At 41.5% G+C, this 19,298-nt stretch overlaps 1 protein-coding gene across 1 annotated transcript in view; it reads left to right on the forward strand.

The window, feature by feature from the left end:
• Nucleotides 1–1,127: 1,127 nt before the first annotated feature.
• Nucleotides 1,128–19,298, forward strand: part of LOC121732639 (tudor domain-containing protein 1-like) — a 31,400-nt gene continuing 13,229 nt past the window's right edge. The window contains exons 1-9 of the mRNA XM_042122590.1: nucleotides 1,128–1,248; nucleotides 1,356–1,476; nucleotides 2,052–2,181; nucleotides 2,755–3,075; nucleotides 3,396–3,528; nucleotides 4,773–4,914; nucleotides 6,801–6,932; nucleotides 15,701–15,795; nucleotides 18,095–18,183. Coding sequence (XP_041978524.1) covers nucleotides 1,247–1,248; nucleotides 1,356–1,476; nucleotides 2,052–2,181; nucleotides 2,755–3,075; nucleotides 3,396–3,528; nucleotides 4,773–4,914; nucleotides 6,801–6,932; nucleotides 15,701–15,795; nucleotides 18,095–18,183 — 1,165 coding nt within the window. The 5' untranslated portion in view covers nucleotides 1,128–1,246. The remainder of the gene's footprint in view (nucleotides 1,249–1,355; nucleotides 1,477–2,051; nucleotides 2,182–2,754; nucleotides 3,076–3,395; nucleotides 3,529–4,772; nucleotides 4,915–6,800; nucleotides 6,933–15,700; nucleotides 15,796–18,094; nucleotides 18,184–19,298) is intronic.

Below are 19,298 nucleotides of genomic sequence, written 5' to 3' on the forward strand. Positions count from 1 at the left end.
CCGTGGTATTTCTCCGGTCGAGCCGGAGAAATCTGTCACTTTTAGTGGGAGTTTTTGTCATTTTTATGATATTAGTACCTATAGATATATAGTCGACCACAGGGAAAGACAAAGGCTACTTTTTGCGGGAAAATGAACGGTACTCGCGAAATACCCTATTTATGCGGCAGTGCCGGATTTATTATTTTCTATGAGTGAAGGCATAGAGTAATATGTATGGCTGGTCTCTGGCATAGAGTAATAAATATACGTGAAGGTCACTTTATTTCCCCCGCCCAATGCACTAAATCCGCCGTATCTAAGAAGCGGCCGCCCCTAGGCCACGGCCTATACGGCCTATTTATAAATCCACTATCCAGTGCAGTTACGACTTACGAGGGCGAAGCCGCGCATCTAGTCTGTAGATATAACGTTATTCTCCAATTTAAGCGGGGCACACACGCTCCTAATTGTAGCTTCGAGCCCGGAATCCAATTAGGATGTCCTGCGAACGAGCCTCCTGAAGTTATTATTCACATCTTCTTCGCCTCGCTTTTTGTAATTGAAAGATATATAGGCGTAGGTACTTTTTAATTCTCAGTGTATCATGTCCTGATAATATAATATTAGGAGTAAAGTCTAAAAACTAGAAAGAATAATAGAAAGAAGAAGTAAATACCTACTTATTATTTATTTTGGATACCTATGTCTGACACATTATATCAAAGAAATTGATTCAGGCAACTGCAATATAATAATAATTATTATGTAATTTGGTCGAGCTATGTCAAGCCCAACCGATAATTAATTATTAAGTATATTGTTTTACACCCTAGCACACATATTGTAATTATAATATAAATTATAATAATTATTATAAACTGAATTACAAAACTATTAAATAATTATTATAATATTGTGCAATATAATTCAGTTTATGAAAAATCTAACTTCCAACTCTAAACATAACATGTGTATACTACTGCCATCTATTGTCGAATGGCAATAAAGTCCAGGTTGATTAAAAGCTTCGTGGTAATGCCATCTATTTGTAAAATAAAGTATCTTTTGAACCACAGTGAACTTCGTTCATTTCATCTATCAGAGCGAAAATGTCAATTGTCATTTGAGTCAAACTTAAAATTCTAATCTGCAGCCACTGCAGCTGAAAGTGAATTAAAACAAATTTAAAGAAAGTTGATAAAGTAAAAGTAAACAAGTGAATTTATGTAAAATATAAATAACAGCAAATACTCAAGTTGCCAAAATGTAAGTTATCATTAATATTTTATTATTTTTGCTGTCAAGAGAAAGCATGCAAGTTTTAAAGTTTATGCTATATCAACAAATTATAACAATATAACATTTTCTTATAGGAGTTTTGTAGATTTAGCTACTTTAGCCTTACACAGACGCCATGAAATAGAAGCTAGAATTCAGACGTTTCTAGAAAAATGCGATACTGCAATACAAGACATAGAAAAACTTAAATCGCAGGTAGGCACTATAAAACTTTTGCTTACTGCCTTCAAAATGTAATGTATTTTTTCTGGCAACTTATTATGAATAAATATTAATACTGCTACCATAACGCTCAAATCATACCGAAATGGCAGCGCAGCGGCGAGCATTTTCAGTGTCATATGATTACTTTATCTTCGTTCTTGTAATACATAGTTTCTCGAGCGATACTATATATTAAAGTTTAAACTCATATGACATTTCAGTGTGATTTAAGCTGACTAAATTTTTAAATACACCTATTAAATAAATAACAATTTGAACACTTACCTTCATATGTGAATTTCTTAATATGAAAACAAAACCCACATATGCCATAAATTGCCAATAACACTGAAAAAAAACATGCAATGTTAGGTTATTAAGCTTTTTTTACTCCACAACTTAAAATAAGTAAACTGTAAAAACTTGTAGATTTAATATCATTCTTGAATCTGTCTTTTATGCACACTTGTAATTGCACACAAGTGATATTAAGCACACATGCCAGTCCTTTTGTTTTCCATTAGCACTTCAAAGTGCCAATATTTATTTATGCACATTTTCTGCAGGCATCTGGCTTTGTGGACCGTCTTAATTGTGAACCATCAGAACTGAAGGATCGTTTTCTCAGCTCCATGAGACAGTTAGATGAGTATACATATCTACTGACGGATTTTAATCTTGCTGTTGGAAAACTCGGTTTGTATTTTGATATTTTAACGGCTTTGCTTAAAGAATTTTACTTTGCTCTGAGAATTCTGTGCAAATCTTTCTCCATTGATGCAAAGGTCTGTATTATCATTAAATTGTTTATTATATACGAGTTTTTGCCCTCGGCTGCACTCGCGTTAAGAAGTATTATTACTTATATACAAACTTTCATCTCCTATTTGAACCCCTTAGGGTTGGAATTTATCAAAATCCTTTCTTAGCGGATGCCCACGTCATAACATCTACCTGCATGCCAAATTTCAGCCCGATCCGTCCAGTGGTTTGGGCTGTGTGTTGATAGATCACTATGTCAATCAGTCAGTCAGTCACCTTTGAGTTTTATATATATAGATTATGTGTCGTCATAAATATTTTATTTTAAGACCTAATAATATAATATTGTAGCAAATAAAGATTATGATTATAATATTTATAACTTAACATACCTAACTTAGATTTTTAATAAATTAATAAATATTAGATTTTCCATTAATAGAAATAAAATTTCAGTGTATTGAACTTTTAATACTTTTATCATTTTAGTACCTACTTAATTTTCAGACTTACCAAGCAACATGCAGTATACTCCGCCAGTCCAAGACTCTTTTGTAAACATACTCAAACCAATCCAAGCTCCGGTACCCAACGGAAAATATAATCTGATGGATGCTCTGAGCGAACCTGCTCCATCCACTTCCACAGCCTGTGCCAACAGCTGTCCTCCGGAGAAGGATAAACCGAGGAAGATACCGAGAGAGGAGCAGCTTCTAATAGCTTTTTCCAGTAACTCATGTTCTTCGGAAAGTGTTCCATTTCCATACAACGAAACAAAAGAACTGTTGCAGTGTCAAATAGATGGAATTAAGAAATTGACTTTGGATGGTAACTGTTGTGGATTTTTAAATTCTTCCTTCAAATAGTTTAAGCCATTTAAAAGACAATGTTTACTTTATAAATCTTTAGACGAATAAATACACCTTACTTGATTTAAAAGCAAAGCCAAAGATATCAATATTTCTTGATATTAAAGAATTGAAAAGAAATATCAACATTTATTTTCACTTTCTCTCTCTGTTGTCTCTGTTCCCAGCATTGTTCTCATAGAAAAAGGTGTTCATTTTGACGGGCTCATTTGATGGTTTCAAGGATAACGATGTTTACACTAATACACTGTATATAAGTAGTCCATAACTTGTTCTCAGACTCAGCATACTCTGATGAATTGAACCTACCAGCCCAGTCTGTGCTGGAGGTGGACCAGACATACTCGGTGATCATCACACACGCCGACGGGCCCATGTTGTGGGTCATCATAGATAGCTGTGGCCTATATGAGTAAGTACCATTGAAGAAATCGATTGCTAGGCAGTTGATGGACCTACTGCCTACGTCATTTGGTTAACTTAGAGCCTGTCTACACGGCGCGTTGCGTCGACGCAGCGCTGCCGTTGCGTTGTTTTACATACAAATAAAGTCAGTCTTCCACAGTGCGTTTTTCGCGTAACTTTCTGCCCCGCACTGTAAAACTCTGGAACGATCTGTCACCAGCAGTATTTCCGGACCTATACGACCTGCAAACCTTCAAGAAAAGAGCGTATTCCCTCTTAAAAGGCCGGCAACGCACCTGCAGCTCTTCTGATGTTGCGAGTGTCCATGGGCGACGGTAGTTTCTTACCATCAGGTGACCCGTTTGCTCGTTTGCCCCCTTATTTAATTTAAAAAAAAGTGAAATAACCAAGGTGTTCACAAGGCGCGCTGCGTCGTGACAGCAGCGCGCAACGCACATATGGCGGACAGCAGCCCCCGAGACGAAGCGGGAGGGGGTGTTGACGTTAAGACTGCTTCGTAATAAGCGCCCGTGTGGCCGGCTATACGTCAAACGGCAGCGCTGCGTCGACGCAACGCGCCGTGTGGACCATAAAGTTAATATACCTAGCGGAATAGAGCAACAATCTCGAGCTCTCAAACGAAATCAAAATTGGTTTTCATCTGTGTGAAAAATATGTGTACGTATACACTTACACAAACATGATTGAACATGATTTCTAAATTGTCAACCGTCGTCAAAAAAACGACGTCAAAAAAACAGTGCTGCTGTCATGTATCACACGTCTCTTTTTACCACGCAGTGTTACTGATAGTGATATCTCTCTTCCTCAGGCCTTTGTTTCTCTAATCCGCTAGGTATATTAACTTTATGGTGTGGACAGGCTCTTATGTCAATTCAATGTTAGCTGTGATCGGTCGGATGTGAAATTACTTAGGTCTGCCATCTGCCTAGGAATCAACTTCTCTGATAGTAGCTTTATTTTATTAGTCATGTTGAATTGTATCAGAAATCGAAGTTAGATGTCTCAAACGTTTTGGGTTTATTTTAATTAAAATGGGTTTGACATAAGACATAGCTAAATGGCTTGGCGATTGCGATGATTTATGTTAATTCCCATAATAACCTCCCTTTTCTCAAATTACATGTATTTATTTGATTTGCAGCAATAATTCAATAATAATGAATGTTGGCTAATAATATCAAATGACAGTACATTGTACTAAAAGGGTTTATTTCAATTTTTTTTTAGATTTCTGAAAGAAATGACGGAGTTCTACAAAGAGAACACCATTCAGATGAAAATGGAAGACGTAATTAATCTAACATACTGCGCCTGTTACGACGAGGACACTAAATTATATTACAGAGGCCTTATGATTAAGCTCAGTGAGGTAAATAAAATCTAATATAATATCAACATGCAAATATAATATTTATGAAAATTTTGCTATAAAAACGTTTAAAAAATATAAAAGAAGGGCCACTGCAAGGTTAATATTTTATAAAATATTGTATTTTTACAAAAATTACGAATTAAAAGTAACTTCAAACGGAACGGATTTCAAAACACCAATCAGCTTTCAGTGACGTGACACATGCTATCCCCGCGTTCCATTTAGCGTTAAAAACGATCAAAATGCCTCCATTTTGAGCGTTTTGATCGTTTTTAACGCTAAATGGAACGCGGGGCATGACAACTTTTTGAGAGGTACGATCAGGTGAGGCCATTGTCAATAATAATTGTCAAACAGTAGTGACGTCATACAGACTATAGATCCTTTTTAGCGCCAAAATATAAATTGACAATTTTAAACCGCATTTTGCAATAAATTCCAGTGTTTTAATTTTTTTAATATACTAGTGGTCTATTCTACATGGAGTTCTTTAAAATAAACACAAAAATAAAAATATCGCATCTTCCCTATAGCCAATTGTGTCCCACTGATGGGCAAAGGCCTCCCCTCTGTCCTTCCATATGTCTCTATGCTTTGCAGACTTTGGCCACTCTTCATCAACAGCGTCTAGTTCGTCGCGCCACATTTTCTTGGGTCTGCCTCTGTTTCGCCGACCTTTCGGTAGCCACTCTGTAACTAGACGCGCCCATCTGACCGGGTGCATTCGGGTGACGTGCCCTGTCCAGCTCCACTTTAAATTAGACCAGCAGCTTTTCTACCCACATCCATTATTCTTGTCTTGAAGCGCAGAGCGGTGTTTCGAATACGGTCAATCCTTTTGACACCTAAAATACTGCGCTCTATAACTCTTTGATTAACTCCGAGCCGGGACTTCTGTAAGTTGGTCAAAGTCCAAGACTGAGCACCGTAAGTTAGGATAGGCAAGATGCACGTGTCGACGAGTTTACGTTTTAGGCAAATTAGTGGAAGGACCCCTTTCATTAGTTATTTTGTCGACCAAAAGCTTTTCCATGCCTTCTCAATTCTTTGGTGTACTTCTTTGTCTTTAATAATATTAAATGATGTTATTTGGCCTAAATATACGTACTCGTCAACATAATGCAACTCATACCCATCTACCACGAGTCACGACCTTACGTTTCTTGCTGTTGGTCATGAGTTTGGTCTTTGATCGATTCATCCGAAGTCCCGTCTCGTGGCTTGCCCTGCTCAGGTCTTGCAGCATGGACTGCAGGTTTTGTGCAGAAGTGGCAAACAGAAATATGCCATTGGCGAAGGAAGGTTTGTCAGCCTTTTCTTGTCGATAACAATACCCTTATGTCTCCCCAACCTGTTGAGACTTTCTTGAAAACCTCTTCTAAGGCGCTCGTAAATAGGCGTGGAGAGATAGGATCACCCTGCTTGACACCCCGTTCAATTTTGAATTTGAGGTAAATAAAAAGTAATGTTTAAAAAAAACTATAAGAGGTAGAGAAAAATGCTAAAAGGAGTTGCTAGCTTTAATTTGATAAAAACAAAATTTGGATAATCAGTTCTTAATAAAGCGATATTCCCAGTTGGGAATGGTATTGACATGTAAAAAATCACTTTATTATTACACTGTTCAATAATGTTGCACTTTAATCAACATTCCGTAATAAAGAAGATGAAAAAAAAAACGGTTCAATCGTTTTTAGCAAGCGGGCACTGTGACATGACATTTTAATGTTTTAGTTCCAATTTAAATAGCTGCTTTAAAAATTTCGGTTTCACTGGTCGTATTTAATAATCCATTTTTAAATAAGCTATTCAAAATTGGAACAGGCAGCCCAGGCGGCAGCAGTACTTTGTAGTAAATAAAGTTCACTTTAATTGTGTCACAGGACGGCAGCACCGGCGAGGTATTCCTAATGGATACTGGCGAGGTACGCTCCCCGCGTGTGAGGGACATACAGCCGCTGCACGCGCGCTTCCGCCGCACGCCGCCGCACGCGCGCTGCTGTCATCTAGCGGGAGTGAGTTTGTCAGTTCTTCTCCTTCTTCTTTTTTCTTCTTATTATGGCACTTCGGCTATATAAACATGGCCAGTGTCAAGTATTATAAATCGCGGGAAAACAGTATTGATGCATACAATTTCCAGCATCGTTTCTTTATATCGTCAGGTCAAATGTCTAGTCAGAGTCGAAGTAAAAAGTCAATACAGTCAAGGACTCAAGTCGGTCGATTCAGTAAAGTGGTAGACGCTTGACTAAACTTTCGATGGAGTTTTGGAGGGAACACAAAATAGCTCGTTTCTGGATATTGCATCACTTTCCTACACTTGTGCATGATAACGAATATCTTTTTTTTTTTTATGAAATAAGGGAGCAAACGAGCAAACGGGTCACCTGATGGAAAGCAACTTCCGTCGCCCATGGACACTCGCAGCATCAGAAGAGCTGCAAGTGCGTTGCCGGCCTTTTAAGAGGGAATAGGGTAATAGGGGAGGGTAGGGAAGGGAATAGTTGAGGGTAGGGAAGGGAATAGGGTAGGGGTTAGGGGATTGGGCCTCCGGTAAACTTACTCACTCGGCGAAACACAGCGCAAGCGCTGTTTCACGCCGGTTTTCTGTGAGAACGTGGTATTTATCCGGTCGAGCCGGCCCATTCGTGCCGAAGAATGGCTCTCCCACGTATAAACTACCAACCACGTAAAAAAAATATCTAATATGCTACCAATATTACATAATATTAAAAACTCCATTAACACAATTTTAGGTAAATAATACAAAAACACAACATCACTCTTTCACATTCCCGACAAAACTCCTTTTTAGGGTTCCGTAGCCAAATGGCAAAAAACGGAACCCTTATAGATTCGTCATGTCTGTCTGTCTGTCCGTCCGTATGTCACAGCCACTTTTCTCCGAAACTGTAAGAGCCATACTATTGAAAATTGGTAAGTAGATGTAGTCTGTAAACCGCATTAAGATATTGATACAAAAATGGAAAAATTATTAAAAATGTTAGGAGTCCCCATAGGTATAACTGTAACAATTTTTTTTTTCATCTAACCTATACGTGTGGGGTATCTATGGATAGATATTCAAAAATCATATTGAGGTTTCTAATATCATCTTTTTCTAACCTGAATAGTTTGTGAGAGAGGCTCTTCCAAAGTGGTAAAATGTGTGTCCCCCCCCCCCCTCTAACTTCTAAAGTAGGGGCATGATAAGTCTAAAAAAAAGATATGATGTAAGTACTACAAAAACTACCAACGAAAATTGGTTTGAACGAAATCTATCAAGTAGTTTTTTTTATACGTCATAAATGGTAAACCTTAAATAAACTTTCATTAAAACCTTAAATAAACTTTCAATAAATCAAAACCCTTTTAATTTCATAAAAATAAACCTTATTGCTGCTGCGGAACCCTTCATGGGCGAGTCCAACTCGCACTTGGCCGGTTTTTTCTTGTTATGGCGCTCGGCTATTCAACTATGGCCAGTGTCAAGTAAATGGCGGGAAAACAATTTTCACCATCTTTTTTCTATATCGTTAGGCTTAGGCACAGAATAGTTTAACAACAGAAATCTCACTCCCGAAACCCGTTTAAAAAAATAACGTCTCATGCTACGATACTGTTACGTGCTAGGGTTCGAGGATTTGGAGAGAAAGACCTGGTGACTCTCTTGAAGACTTTATTAACACTGCACTAAACACTAGGTCACAACACTTAGCACTAAGTCCAAACACTAATCACTAGGTCCAATCACTAAGCACTATCACTGTCCTAGGTCGTAGCCAAGTCGCAGGTTTCACTGGTTCACTCACTATTGATCACTTGTGTTCACTCCGAAATCGCCTTGATGATCGCTCGAACCGAACTGAATTGCCGGGCGTGCCTGCGGCTCTTTTTATATGGCGAGACGAATTCCAGAAATTTCCCGATTTCACGTAAACAAGTAAACAACCGTGGGAAATTTCTAGTAGGCTCGGGAATGTGCCACAATAAAACTGCCGTCCTTGCGATAGTGCAGTAGGTTGAATTTAATTTAGACCTTATGGACTCAGTCATAAGGTCTAAATTCAAACACGCTAACAAATAAAGGGTAAACACGTAAACAAACATTGGACCTTTTTAGAAGGTTCGAGTATGTACTTGCGCACCACGTGTCCGTATACCATGTACCGTAACACTACTCCCCTCTTAGAGATGCTCGTCCCGAGCATCATTGTTACTGCCATGGTATCGCGCCAGACGGTCTATGTGTACCACTTTGAATGTCCCTCTTGGTTGCTTTTGAATCCTGTAAGTCACATCATTCAATCGGGTAACCACTTTGTATGGGCCGTCCCACTTGGTCTGCAACTTTGGAGATTTGCCTTTTCGGCGAGTTGGGTTATGCAGCCACACCAGTGACCCTTCTTCGAAGCCGCTTGTATTCGATTTCCGGTCGTATCTGGTCTTCATGTTCTCACTTGACTGTAACCCATTTTCCCGAACCATGGCGTGTATATAGCGCATCTTTTCCCTTAAATCGCAGACATAATCTGGTACGGTCTTTGGTTCTTCCGGTGATCCTCCTGTCAAAAGGTCTACTGGTACTCGTAGTTCTCTACCGTAATTGACATACGCCGGGGTAGCTTTTATGCTCTCATGCTCGGCGGTACGGTACGACAGAAGGAAGAGTGGTATATACTTGTCCCAGTCCTTTTGTTTGTCATCTACCAATTTCGCCAAATGCCTCTCAAGGGTCTGGTTAAATCTCTCAACCATTCCATCAGACTGTGGATGGTACGCGGTGGTCCTCGTTTTATGCATTCCCAAAATTCTGCACACTTCCTGGAAGACCTGCGATTCGAAATTCCTGCCCTGATCGGAATGGATTTCTAGAGGCACACCAAAGCGAGATATTACTTCTTCGACTAGCTTAGAAGCAACTGTTGTAGCTTCCTGGTTTGGTATGGCGAACACTTCTGGCCATTTGGTGAAGTAATCCATGACAACCATAAAATACTTGTTTCCTGATTCCGTTACAGGAAATGGCCCAGCTACGTCAACTGCGATTCGTTCCCACGGTGCGCCAACGTTATACAAGCGCAGGCTCCCACGGCTTCTTGTCTGTGGTCCCTTCACTGCAGCGCAAGTAGTACATTTGCGGCACCAATCCTGTACATCGTCTCGACAATGCAACCAGTAGAATCGTTCTCGCACTTTTGTTAACGTCCTCTTTACTCCTAGATGACCTCCTGATACGCCATCATGCATTTCACGGAGAACATCCGGTACTCTCGTACTTGGGACAACTATCTGAAGATGGAACTCTCTGCCGTTGGTCTTCTCCCATTTCCGGTAGAGTATTCCGTTTTGAAGTATCAGACTGTCCCATTGCGCCCAGTACGCCTTAGTGACAGCGCCAGTGGGTGCAACCTCACTCCAGATTGGTTTTTCATCACCCCGTTTCTTCCATGTGATGATATGCCGAAGGTCGTCATCTGTTTCTTGAGCCTCCCTCATAGCATCATTCTCCCATGGGCCCAAAGGACTTGTTTTCGTTAACTTTAATGTTACTTCATTAGATTCCTGCTTAACACAATGTTTGCAGTTTTCCGAACACGGCCTTCGCGAAAGTGCGTCGGCATTCCCATGTGCCTTTCCGCTGCGGTGTTCCGTCTTGAAGTCATACTCCTGGAGTTGTTCAATCCATCGAGCTACTTGGCCTTCTGGGTTCTTGAATTGTAGTAGCCACTTCAAGGCTGCGTGATCAGTTCGCAGTAAAAAGTGTCTGCCGATGAGATACTTGCTGAAATGTTGTAGCGTCTTTACGACAGCCAAGAGTTCTCTTCTTGTCACACAGTAGTTTCTCTCTGGCTTAGATAAAGATTTGCTGAAATATGCAATTACAACTTCTCTTTCACCCTGTTTTTGAGATAACACCCCTCCAATGGCCGTGTTGCTTGCGTCCGTGTCGACTATAAACTGACCTTCAGGTTGTGGATACCCCAGGATTGGTGTTTCACACAGATGTTTCTTTAGTTTCTGAAAAGAATCTTCGGAAGTCTCGTCCCAAATAAACTGTCGTTTATCTTCTGTCAGTCGATGTAATGGCTTGGCTATCTCTGAGAATCCCTTAACAAAACGCCTGTAGTAGGAGCATAGGCCAAGAAATGCCCGCACTTCGGTTTTGTTCTTAGGGGTTGGCCAATTTTGGACTGCTTCTAGTTTCTCCGGGTCCGTCTGAATTCCATCACTGGAGATAACATGGCCGAGATAGTTCACCTTACTCCTGAATAAACGACACTTTTTCGGATTCAACTTTAATTTGGCTCCCTCTATTTTGGCGAAAACTCGTTCTAAGTTTCGCAAATGGTCTTCGAAGTCGCGGCCAACAATGATGACGTCGTCCAAGTAGACTAAGCAAGCCTCTCCAACTAAGCCTGCCAGTACACACTCCATGAGTCGCTCAAATGTGGCAGGTGCGTTGCACAATCCAAAGGGCATGACGTTAAACTGCCATAAACCTTTACCGGTGGAGAAAGCTGTCTTCTCTTTGTCTTTTGGATGAATTTCCACCTGCCAGTATCCAGATTTCAGGTCCAGGGTCGAGAACCATTTCATGCCACTCAAGGTATCCAGAGTGTCGTCAATTCGAGGTAATGGATAACTGTCCTTCTTGGTGACATCATTGAGACGTCTGTAGTCCACACAAAATCTTGTACTGCCATCTTTCTTCTTCACTAATACAACCGGTGAGCACCACGGACTTGCAGACGGTTCAATGATCTTATGCCTTCTCATGTCCTCCAAAAGGCCTTCAACTTCTTTTTCCTTTGCAATGGGTATCCGTCTTGCTCGTTGACGAATTGGGTTCTCGCTTCCGGTATCTATCCTGTGCTGAACCATCGACGTTCTTCCAAGGTCGCCTTCCTGACTGGAGAAGATATTCGCGTGGCGTTGTAAAAACTTCTTAGCTTTCATGCCCTGCGAATAAGTCAGATTACTCTTGCAGTCATCGAGTAGTTCAGTCACTATTCCATAGTTGCTGGTGTTTGCTGAGTCTGAGCCTGTGATCTAACTACACTTTCTCATCCAGACAACTTCCTCGCACTTTCCAATGACGTCACCTTTGTTCAAGCAGATCTCGCGATCAGCAAGATTCAAAACCCTGACCACAGCGTTACTGCTTCCACTAACAAGGGTTCTCGCCGTCATCAGTTTTTGCGCTGATGTCTTGGTAGGTGTGTCTTCGATCAACACGCATCTATTCAACTTCTTCTTTCCAGCTGGCGGTAGTTTCACCAGCACCCGAGCTTCCGCACGTCCAGGTATTATGACTTTCTTTACACATTCAACTTTCCCGCAGGCGCCTCCAAGGATGAAAATTTCTTCTTCACCACACTTGAAAACTCCGTCAGCGACATTAATTCTGCAGTTGTGCTTCTTCATGAAATCCAAACCCAAGATGCAATCATCCATAATCTCAGCCACGATAACGTCATGAGGGTATGAGGACTCCCCCACATTAATCGTAACTGACATTTCTCCCAGGACGGGTATTGGCTGACCGGAGGCGGTAAGAAGCCGACAGTTAATTCTCCTCTTGTGCCTCCTTGCGGCTTTTATCAAATTTGGGTTCACTATTGTTCTAGAGGCTCCTGTGTCTAGAGTCATTTTGCAGTCCATCCCGTTAATAGTCCCCTGAATCACCAGACTATTCCCGCTACTTGCTTGGGAGACAACCGTTATTGGGGCTTCCTCCGCGTCAGCCAGCACTCGCCCCTTAGTCCTGGCTTTTATTCGTTTCCCTGCTCCCGGACAGGGGACGAAGCCCCTTGCTTCTTCAGCTCCTCCATTTGTTCCTCGAGCCTTTTCATTCTTGCCATCTGGGTCTCCTTCTGCGGGCAGTTGAGCTGAAGATGGCCCCTCTCGCCGCACTTGTAGCACATGGCTCCAAAACTTTTCTTCGTGGGAGCCTTGACCTCCTTGACTTCCTCAGAGACCTCGTGGATCTTATGGGTCTGTCGTATGTCACGGCGAACAGCCTCGACTTCCAAAGCATGCGCCAATGCTTCCTTAAGCGAGGTGTGGTGACGAAGCCTCACCGCAGCTCTGACCTCCAGATCCCTGATTCCGTCGACAAATGCTTGCACAATATTCGTGTCGACCATCTTGGCGTCAGCTCCTGGGTGTGCCTTCTTGACGAGTTTTTCAATTTCCAACGCCCATTGTTGTAATCCTTCTCCTGAGCGTTGGACTCTGTCACGAAGTTGAGCACGGAACACGTGCTCCAGGTGTCGCTCCCCGTATCTGGATTCAAGGGCTTCCATCAGGTCTTTGAACCCATTTCCTGTATGTGCTTCCAGGACTGACAAGGCTTGCCCTCTGAGCGCGACAGTGAGAGCGGTCAGGCATTGTTCGTCAGTCCATCCGTTGGCAGAAGCAACCGTCTGGAATTGCTGACGATAAGCGTTCCAGGAAGTAGTACCGTCGTATGGTGGCACTTTAACTCTTGGTCCTTGTACCACTACGGAAGCTCCACTAGACGCCGCGATTCCTGTGGTTTCCAGGCGCACTACTTTCTTCTGTAGTTCAGTGAGGCCGGTTTTCACATTTTCCACATCCACTCCTAACCCGGTAACGCGTTCGTCCATTACGTCGACATCTTTACGAAGCTTAGTCACCGTGTCACTAACATCCTTTATAGCTCCAAGTGCTTTTTCTTGGAGGTCTTTTTGCTGCTCTTGTGATTCTCGAATCGCTCTGATTTCAGCCTTCTGAAATTCTTGCAAAGCGCCGAGCTTGCGGTCTTGTGACTCCATCATTGCCCTTTGAGAATCTTGCAAAGCGTGAATTAACTCAATTATGCTTTCTAATTGAGGAGTCATTTGAGGGGCCGTAGAAACAACGGGTGTGGCTGGATGGATGGAGCTGGTCGACGGGGCCTGAGCAGGCAGGACTTGAGTAGGTGGAGCCTGGTGGGCGGGGCCAGTGGGCGTGGTCTGAGTGGGCGTGGCCTGGTGGGCGGAGCCAGTGGGTGTGGCCAGAGTGGGCGTGGCCTGGTGGGCGGAGCCAGTGGGCGGGGCTTCGCCCAAAGTGGGCGGAGCCTGGTGGGCGTGGTCAGTGGGCGGAGCCTGGTGGGCGGGGCCAGTAGGTGGGGCCTGTCCCTCAGTGGGCGGAGCTTGGTCCCCAGTGGGTGTGGCCTCCGCAACTCCTCTCTCGGAGTCAATGGCAGCAGCTCGCTGCGCCCTTGTCCTGACACTCCCCTTGAAGTCCTCTCTCGGAGTCAATGGCATCTCCAAATCTCACTTCCGACACCAGTTGTTACGTGCTAGGGTTCGAGGATTTGGAGAGAAAGACCTGGTGACTCTCTTGAAGACTTTATTAACACTGCACTAAACACTAGGTCACAACACTTAGCACTAAGTCCAAACACTAATCACTAGGTCCAATCACTAAGCACTATCACTGTCCTAGGTCGTAGCCAAGTCGCAGGTTTCACTGGTTCACTCACTATTGATCACTTGTGTTCACTCCGAAATCGCCTTGATGATCGCTCGAACCGAACTGAATTGCCGGGCGTGCCTGCGGCTCTTTTTATATGGCGAGACGAATTCCAGAAATTTCCCGATTTCACGTAAACAAGTAAACAACCGTGGGAAATTTCTAGTAGGCTCGGGAATGTGCCACAATAAAACTGCCGTCCTTGCGATAGTGCAGTAGGTTGAATTTAATTTAGACCTTATGGACTCAGTCATAAGGTCTAAATTCAAACACGCTAACAAATAAAGGGTAAACACGTAAACAAACATTGGACCTTTTTAGAAGGTTCGAGTATGTACTTGCGCACCACGTGTCCGTATACCATGTACCGTAACAATACTATAAATTGCCTACCAATTATATTTACCTACTTGGCAGCTCCCTTTCTATCGCATAACGCGTACCTTTTCTTACGAAATCAAGGTTTTCGCTTTTTAGGAAACAAATTAATCTTTTTTAATTACTATTGGTACGAGTAGCGAACCTTTTTATAGTAATATCAAATTTTAGTAACCCAACCTATATTTTATAGTAGTTTTATATTCGATTATAGTGAAGGAAACTTTGACAATTTAAACATAGTAACTTGTGTTTATATTTTCTGTTTAGTTTGTGTATTTTTTTGTATGAAATTAGTTTATTTGCTATGTTCGTATAGTTTTTATCTAATTTTTGTATTCAAGTACGTATTTCATTGACCTTTTTTAATTGTTCATTTTTATAGGATTTATAACGATTTTTTCACAGCGGTTAAATCAGTATCATTAATTAAATTCCTCTATGATCAGTAGATACGCGACGAAAAATCTTGCGCGTGCGTCACCGCTCGCTTGTGAGTCCCTTATGATGTGCTACCCGCGGGTGGTACTTACAGGTCGATGCCTAAACGTGCAAGTGGGATAGGCCTGGCTTAGGCCTAATGTCTAGTGACTAGTCAATGTCTAAATAAAAGTCGATGCAGTCAAGAAGTCAAGTCGGTCGATTCAGTTATAGTGATAGACGCTTTACTGAAACTTTTGACGGAGTTTGGAGGGAACACAAAATAGGACGTTTCTGGAAGTTGTATGACACTTGCCCATGCTTGCATGATGACGAATATCTAATTGTCAATATTCCACAAATATTACACATTAAAAACCCAGTTAACACAATTTAAGGAAAACAATGCAAAAATACCATATCACTCTTTCACATGCCAAACCCCTAAATAATAATATTTTTACACAGTTATAATTTAATATGTTTTTTTTATGATATACAGATAGACACCAGCTACGAATCTGAGTCAGCTGAGAAGATAGCGAATATAATAAAGGAATATGTGCACTGCCAATGCACTATAACGATTGATGATAAGTGAGTATTTTTTATACCAATATACTAAAAATATTTTCACAGAGTACATACAGGGTGCAATTAAACCTTCCTGCCAAATTTTGATACATAGTGTTGAGAAATAGCTTCCGAAAGTTATCCTATAAATCACTACAATTAATGGACACGACGCGTCGCCCGCGCATGATGTGCCCCCGCGCGCGCGCCTCTCCCCTAGTCACCCCCTCTCATCCACCGCCGCGAGTGACCGTTCTGCAACGATTTTAAGTGGGATAAAATATGTCATTAAAAAATAACAATTTTTTTTTGGTTTATTGGACTCTCCTAATGATACCTAAGCCCTGGAAAAAATTTGGCAGGAAGGATTAATTACACCCTGTATAACCATATCTTATATATAAAATTCTCGTGTCACAATGTTAGGCCGCGTACTCCTCCGAAACGGCTTTACTGATTTTAACCAAATTTTATATGCATATTCAGTGGGTCTGAGAATCGCTACTCGGTACTTTTTATATTGATCAGTGCATTTGTTGAATAAATAATAGTAAGTAAATTATTACAACTCGAGACTGACGGCGACCATTGTTTGTGCGACGGGATAGCGATAGACGTTGCCATGGTGACATACTAATATTTAGTCACTTCAATAAAATAATACGGGCGAAATACTTAATATGGCAAAGAAACGTTTGCCGGGACAGCTAGTATAACTATAAAAGTTTGCTATTCTGGCACATTGAAAAAGTCACAAAAGTCACATGACAGACAATAACAGCGAACCTCGAATAGCTATTTACAGTGTAAAGACCTTTATCAGTAAGGCCGGCCATAGCCCGTGCGGCAACCGCATATTCTCGTCTCGACTGCAAGATGCGGTCGCCGCACTGCGATCTGCAGTTTCCATACTAAATTCATATCCGCCATACTTGGACCGCTCGAGCAGTTCTTGAGCGGTTGCTACAAATTTCAACGCGACCGCTCTAGAGCAGGACCCACTACAACTTGTGGTCCGTCTATGGCCAGTCTAAGGAGTTAAAGTTTTACTACACATACTGATATAAAAAAATATATTTAAGACTTTAATAGTAAAACCTAATAGTTTTTGTTTCGCAGGTTCGAAACTTGTTAAGCCTGCTTTAGTTTGCTGTACTATCTACGAATAATAAAAACTAACGAAACGTAACTCCCATACTTCCGTTTTGAATTTGTTTCCTTTTTGCAAACTAAAATATGGCAATAGCAACGAAACACTAAGGCCGCGTCCCCATCAGACACGGCGCGGTGCCGTCACCGTGTTACGGCACGACGCCGCACCATGTCACGGTGCCGCAAACGGTGCACCGCGCGCCCCTATTCTGGGTGAAACTTCCGAACAATTAAACGAGGCACTAATCTGGAACAGATAAAAATAGGCCAAGTGCGAGTTAGGCTCGCTCACGAAGGGTTCCGTACCATTCTTATAGAGAAATATAACCAAAAAATTATGTTTTTTGAATGGGAGCCCCCATAATTATTAAGTTTATTTTAATGTTACCATCAATTTTTAAAGTATAAATACAATTCAGTATTTTGTGAACATTTCAAGTGCCTATCTGTTATCATTATTGGTATTGACTATAGGTACATAGAGCAAAAAATAGTAAAAATATTTTTTCTCCGTTTCTGATTCTTTTTCAATCTTCGTCTGTAACAACAATAGAATAATCCTTCGCGATCCATATCCAGATTTAAAGCACTTTCGTTCGAGCGCAAATATCGACTGAATAGGGACGCGGGTCGGCGCACCGTACGCGGCACCGTGAGACGGTGCCGCACCGTGTTACAGCACGACGCCGCCACCGTGATACGGTACGGTACCGCACCGTAACACGATGGCGGCGCCGGTACCGTAACACGGTGGTTTGACATAATTCGACCAAACTACGTAAGCGTGTTTACACGCGGCGCCGCTGCGGTAAAGAATCGACTTCGCCGCGGCGCCGCCGTGTGTAAGGGCCAATAGAAACACAAGGATGAGTAATGGAGCGGCACCGCCGCGGCGTGTATGTAAACAGCCTAAGTCCGCCATCTGACTATGTCGTAGGTTACCCTCTCAATCTGGCATCAGTTCAGTCCACCAATCTGAGATTGACACCAGATTGATGGCTAAAAAGTACATAATAAAAAAATTAATAGTCTATCGATCCGTGGTTTAGACGTTCAGCGCGTCAATATTTACCAGATTGATGGATCATATTGATGCGAAACTGAACGTGTAACCTACGACTAAGAATCAACTTCTTTAATAGTACAATATGCAATGTGTTACATGTTGCAGCTCATCGGAATCTCTGGGAGTATACGTCAGATTGTCTACAGGAGAATGTCTCAACGACTTGGTCACGCAGGAGGAACGTGATCATAAAAGTGAGTCATAAACTATTATTATTTACAAGCTTTTGCCCGCGGCTTCACTCGCTTGGAATTCGAAAATCGCGTAAAATACGAATATTCTTGCAAAACTCCTTTGGAAACATGATGTTTTTCCAAGACCAGATGGACCAGATGGATTTAAGAGCTCATGATAGAGGCCCTGGGCCTCTATCATGAGCTCTTAAATCCATTCACTTTACGTCCTTATACAGTAAGTATAAGCACGTAAAGTGAATGGATTTAAGAGGATACCACAGCGGCTAGAGAAATGAAAAAAAAGTACGTGTAATATCTATAGCTGTCTCCCTTACCTCAAGCCTATACCGCAGAACGCGATAGAGACAACTGCAGAAAATCCAGAAAATCAACGATTCGTTGTCCCCTGATTCCTTCTCCAAAACTTAACCGATTTAAGTACTTTTTTCATTAAAGATTAAAAAAAGGCTTGAGCTGTGTTCCTATGTTTTGCTTTTTTTTGTATAATCTAGCCAAATCTGTTTTCTGGACGTTTGAACACAGTGGAAAATCTGGCCATTTTTTTGGGTTTTTGAACGTTCATATCTTATTTAATAATTAAATTATGAAAAAAAAGAAAACATAGGGACATTGTATTAGTGGCCGTAGATATTCAGGAAAAAAATTATAACAATACTAGCATTATCCAGGGAGGAAACAGGGGACAACGTTTGTATGGAAAAAATGGCGGTGTGGAATCCTCTTAAGAGCTCATGATAGAGGCCCAAATGTGGCCTTAGATGTTACTCTCCATCCTTTCAACTAAGTCTATGCCAAAAATCAAGTCGATTGGTTGCTTCGTTAGGCTGCGAAGAAAGGACTATTTTAAGAATAAAGTGACAGATTTTCTTGTCAATCTGTGTCTAACTCTATGGTGACCGCTGACCATGCTGAAAGGTGTTTTATGTTTTTCGCATAATATCATATTATTTTGTCTTAATATCACTTCGCGTAACTTCTTTTCTCATATTAATACTTTGGCATAATCATTTCTTGGCGTACTATAATATTATCATAAGGCATATATTTTGGCCTAATGTCAAATCAATGTTATGTCCGGGCCGCATCTGCGTAGTGCTTCGTGCTTAAAACGA

The sequence above is a fragment of the Aricia agestis genome, chromosome 12 (assembly GCF_905147365.1).
Source record: "Aricia agestis chromosome 12, ilAriAges1.1, whole genome shotgun sequence".
In the NCBI taxonomy this organism is placed as follows: domain Eukaryota; kingdom Metazoa; phylum Arthropoda; class Insecta; order Lepidoptera; family Lycaenidae; genus Aricia; species Aricia agestis.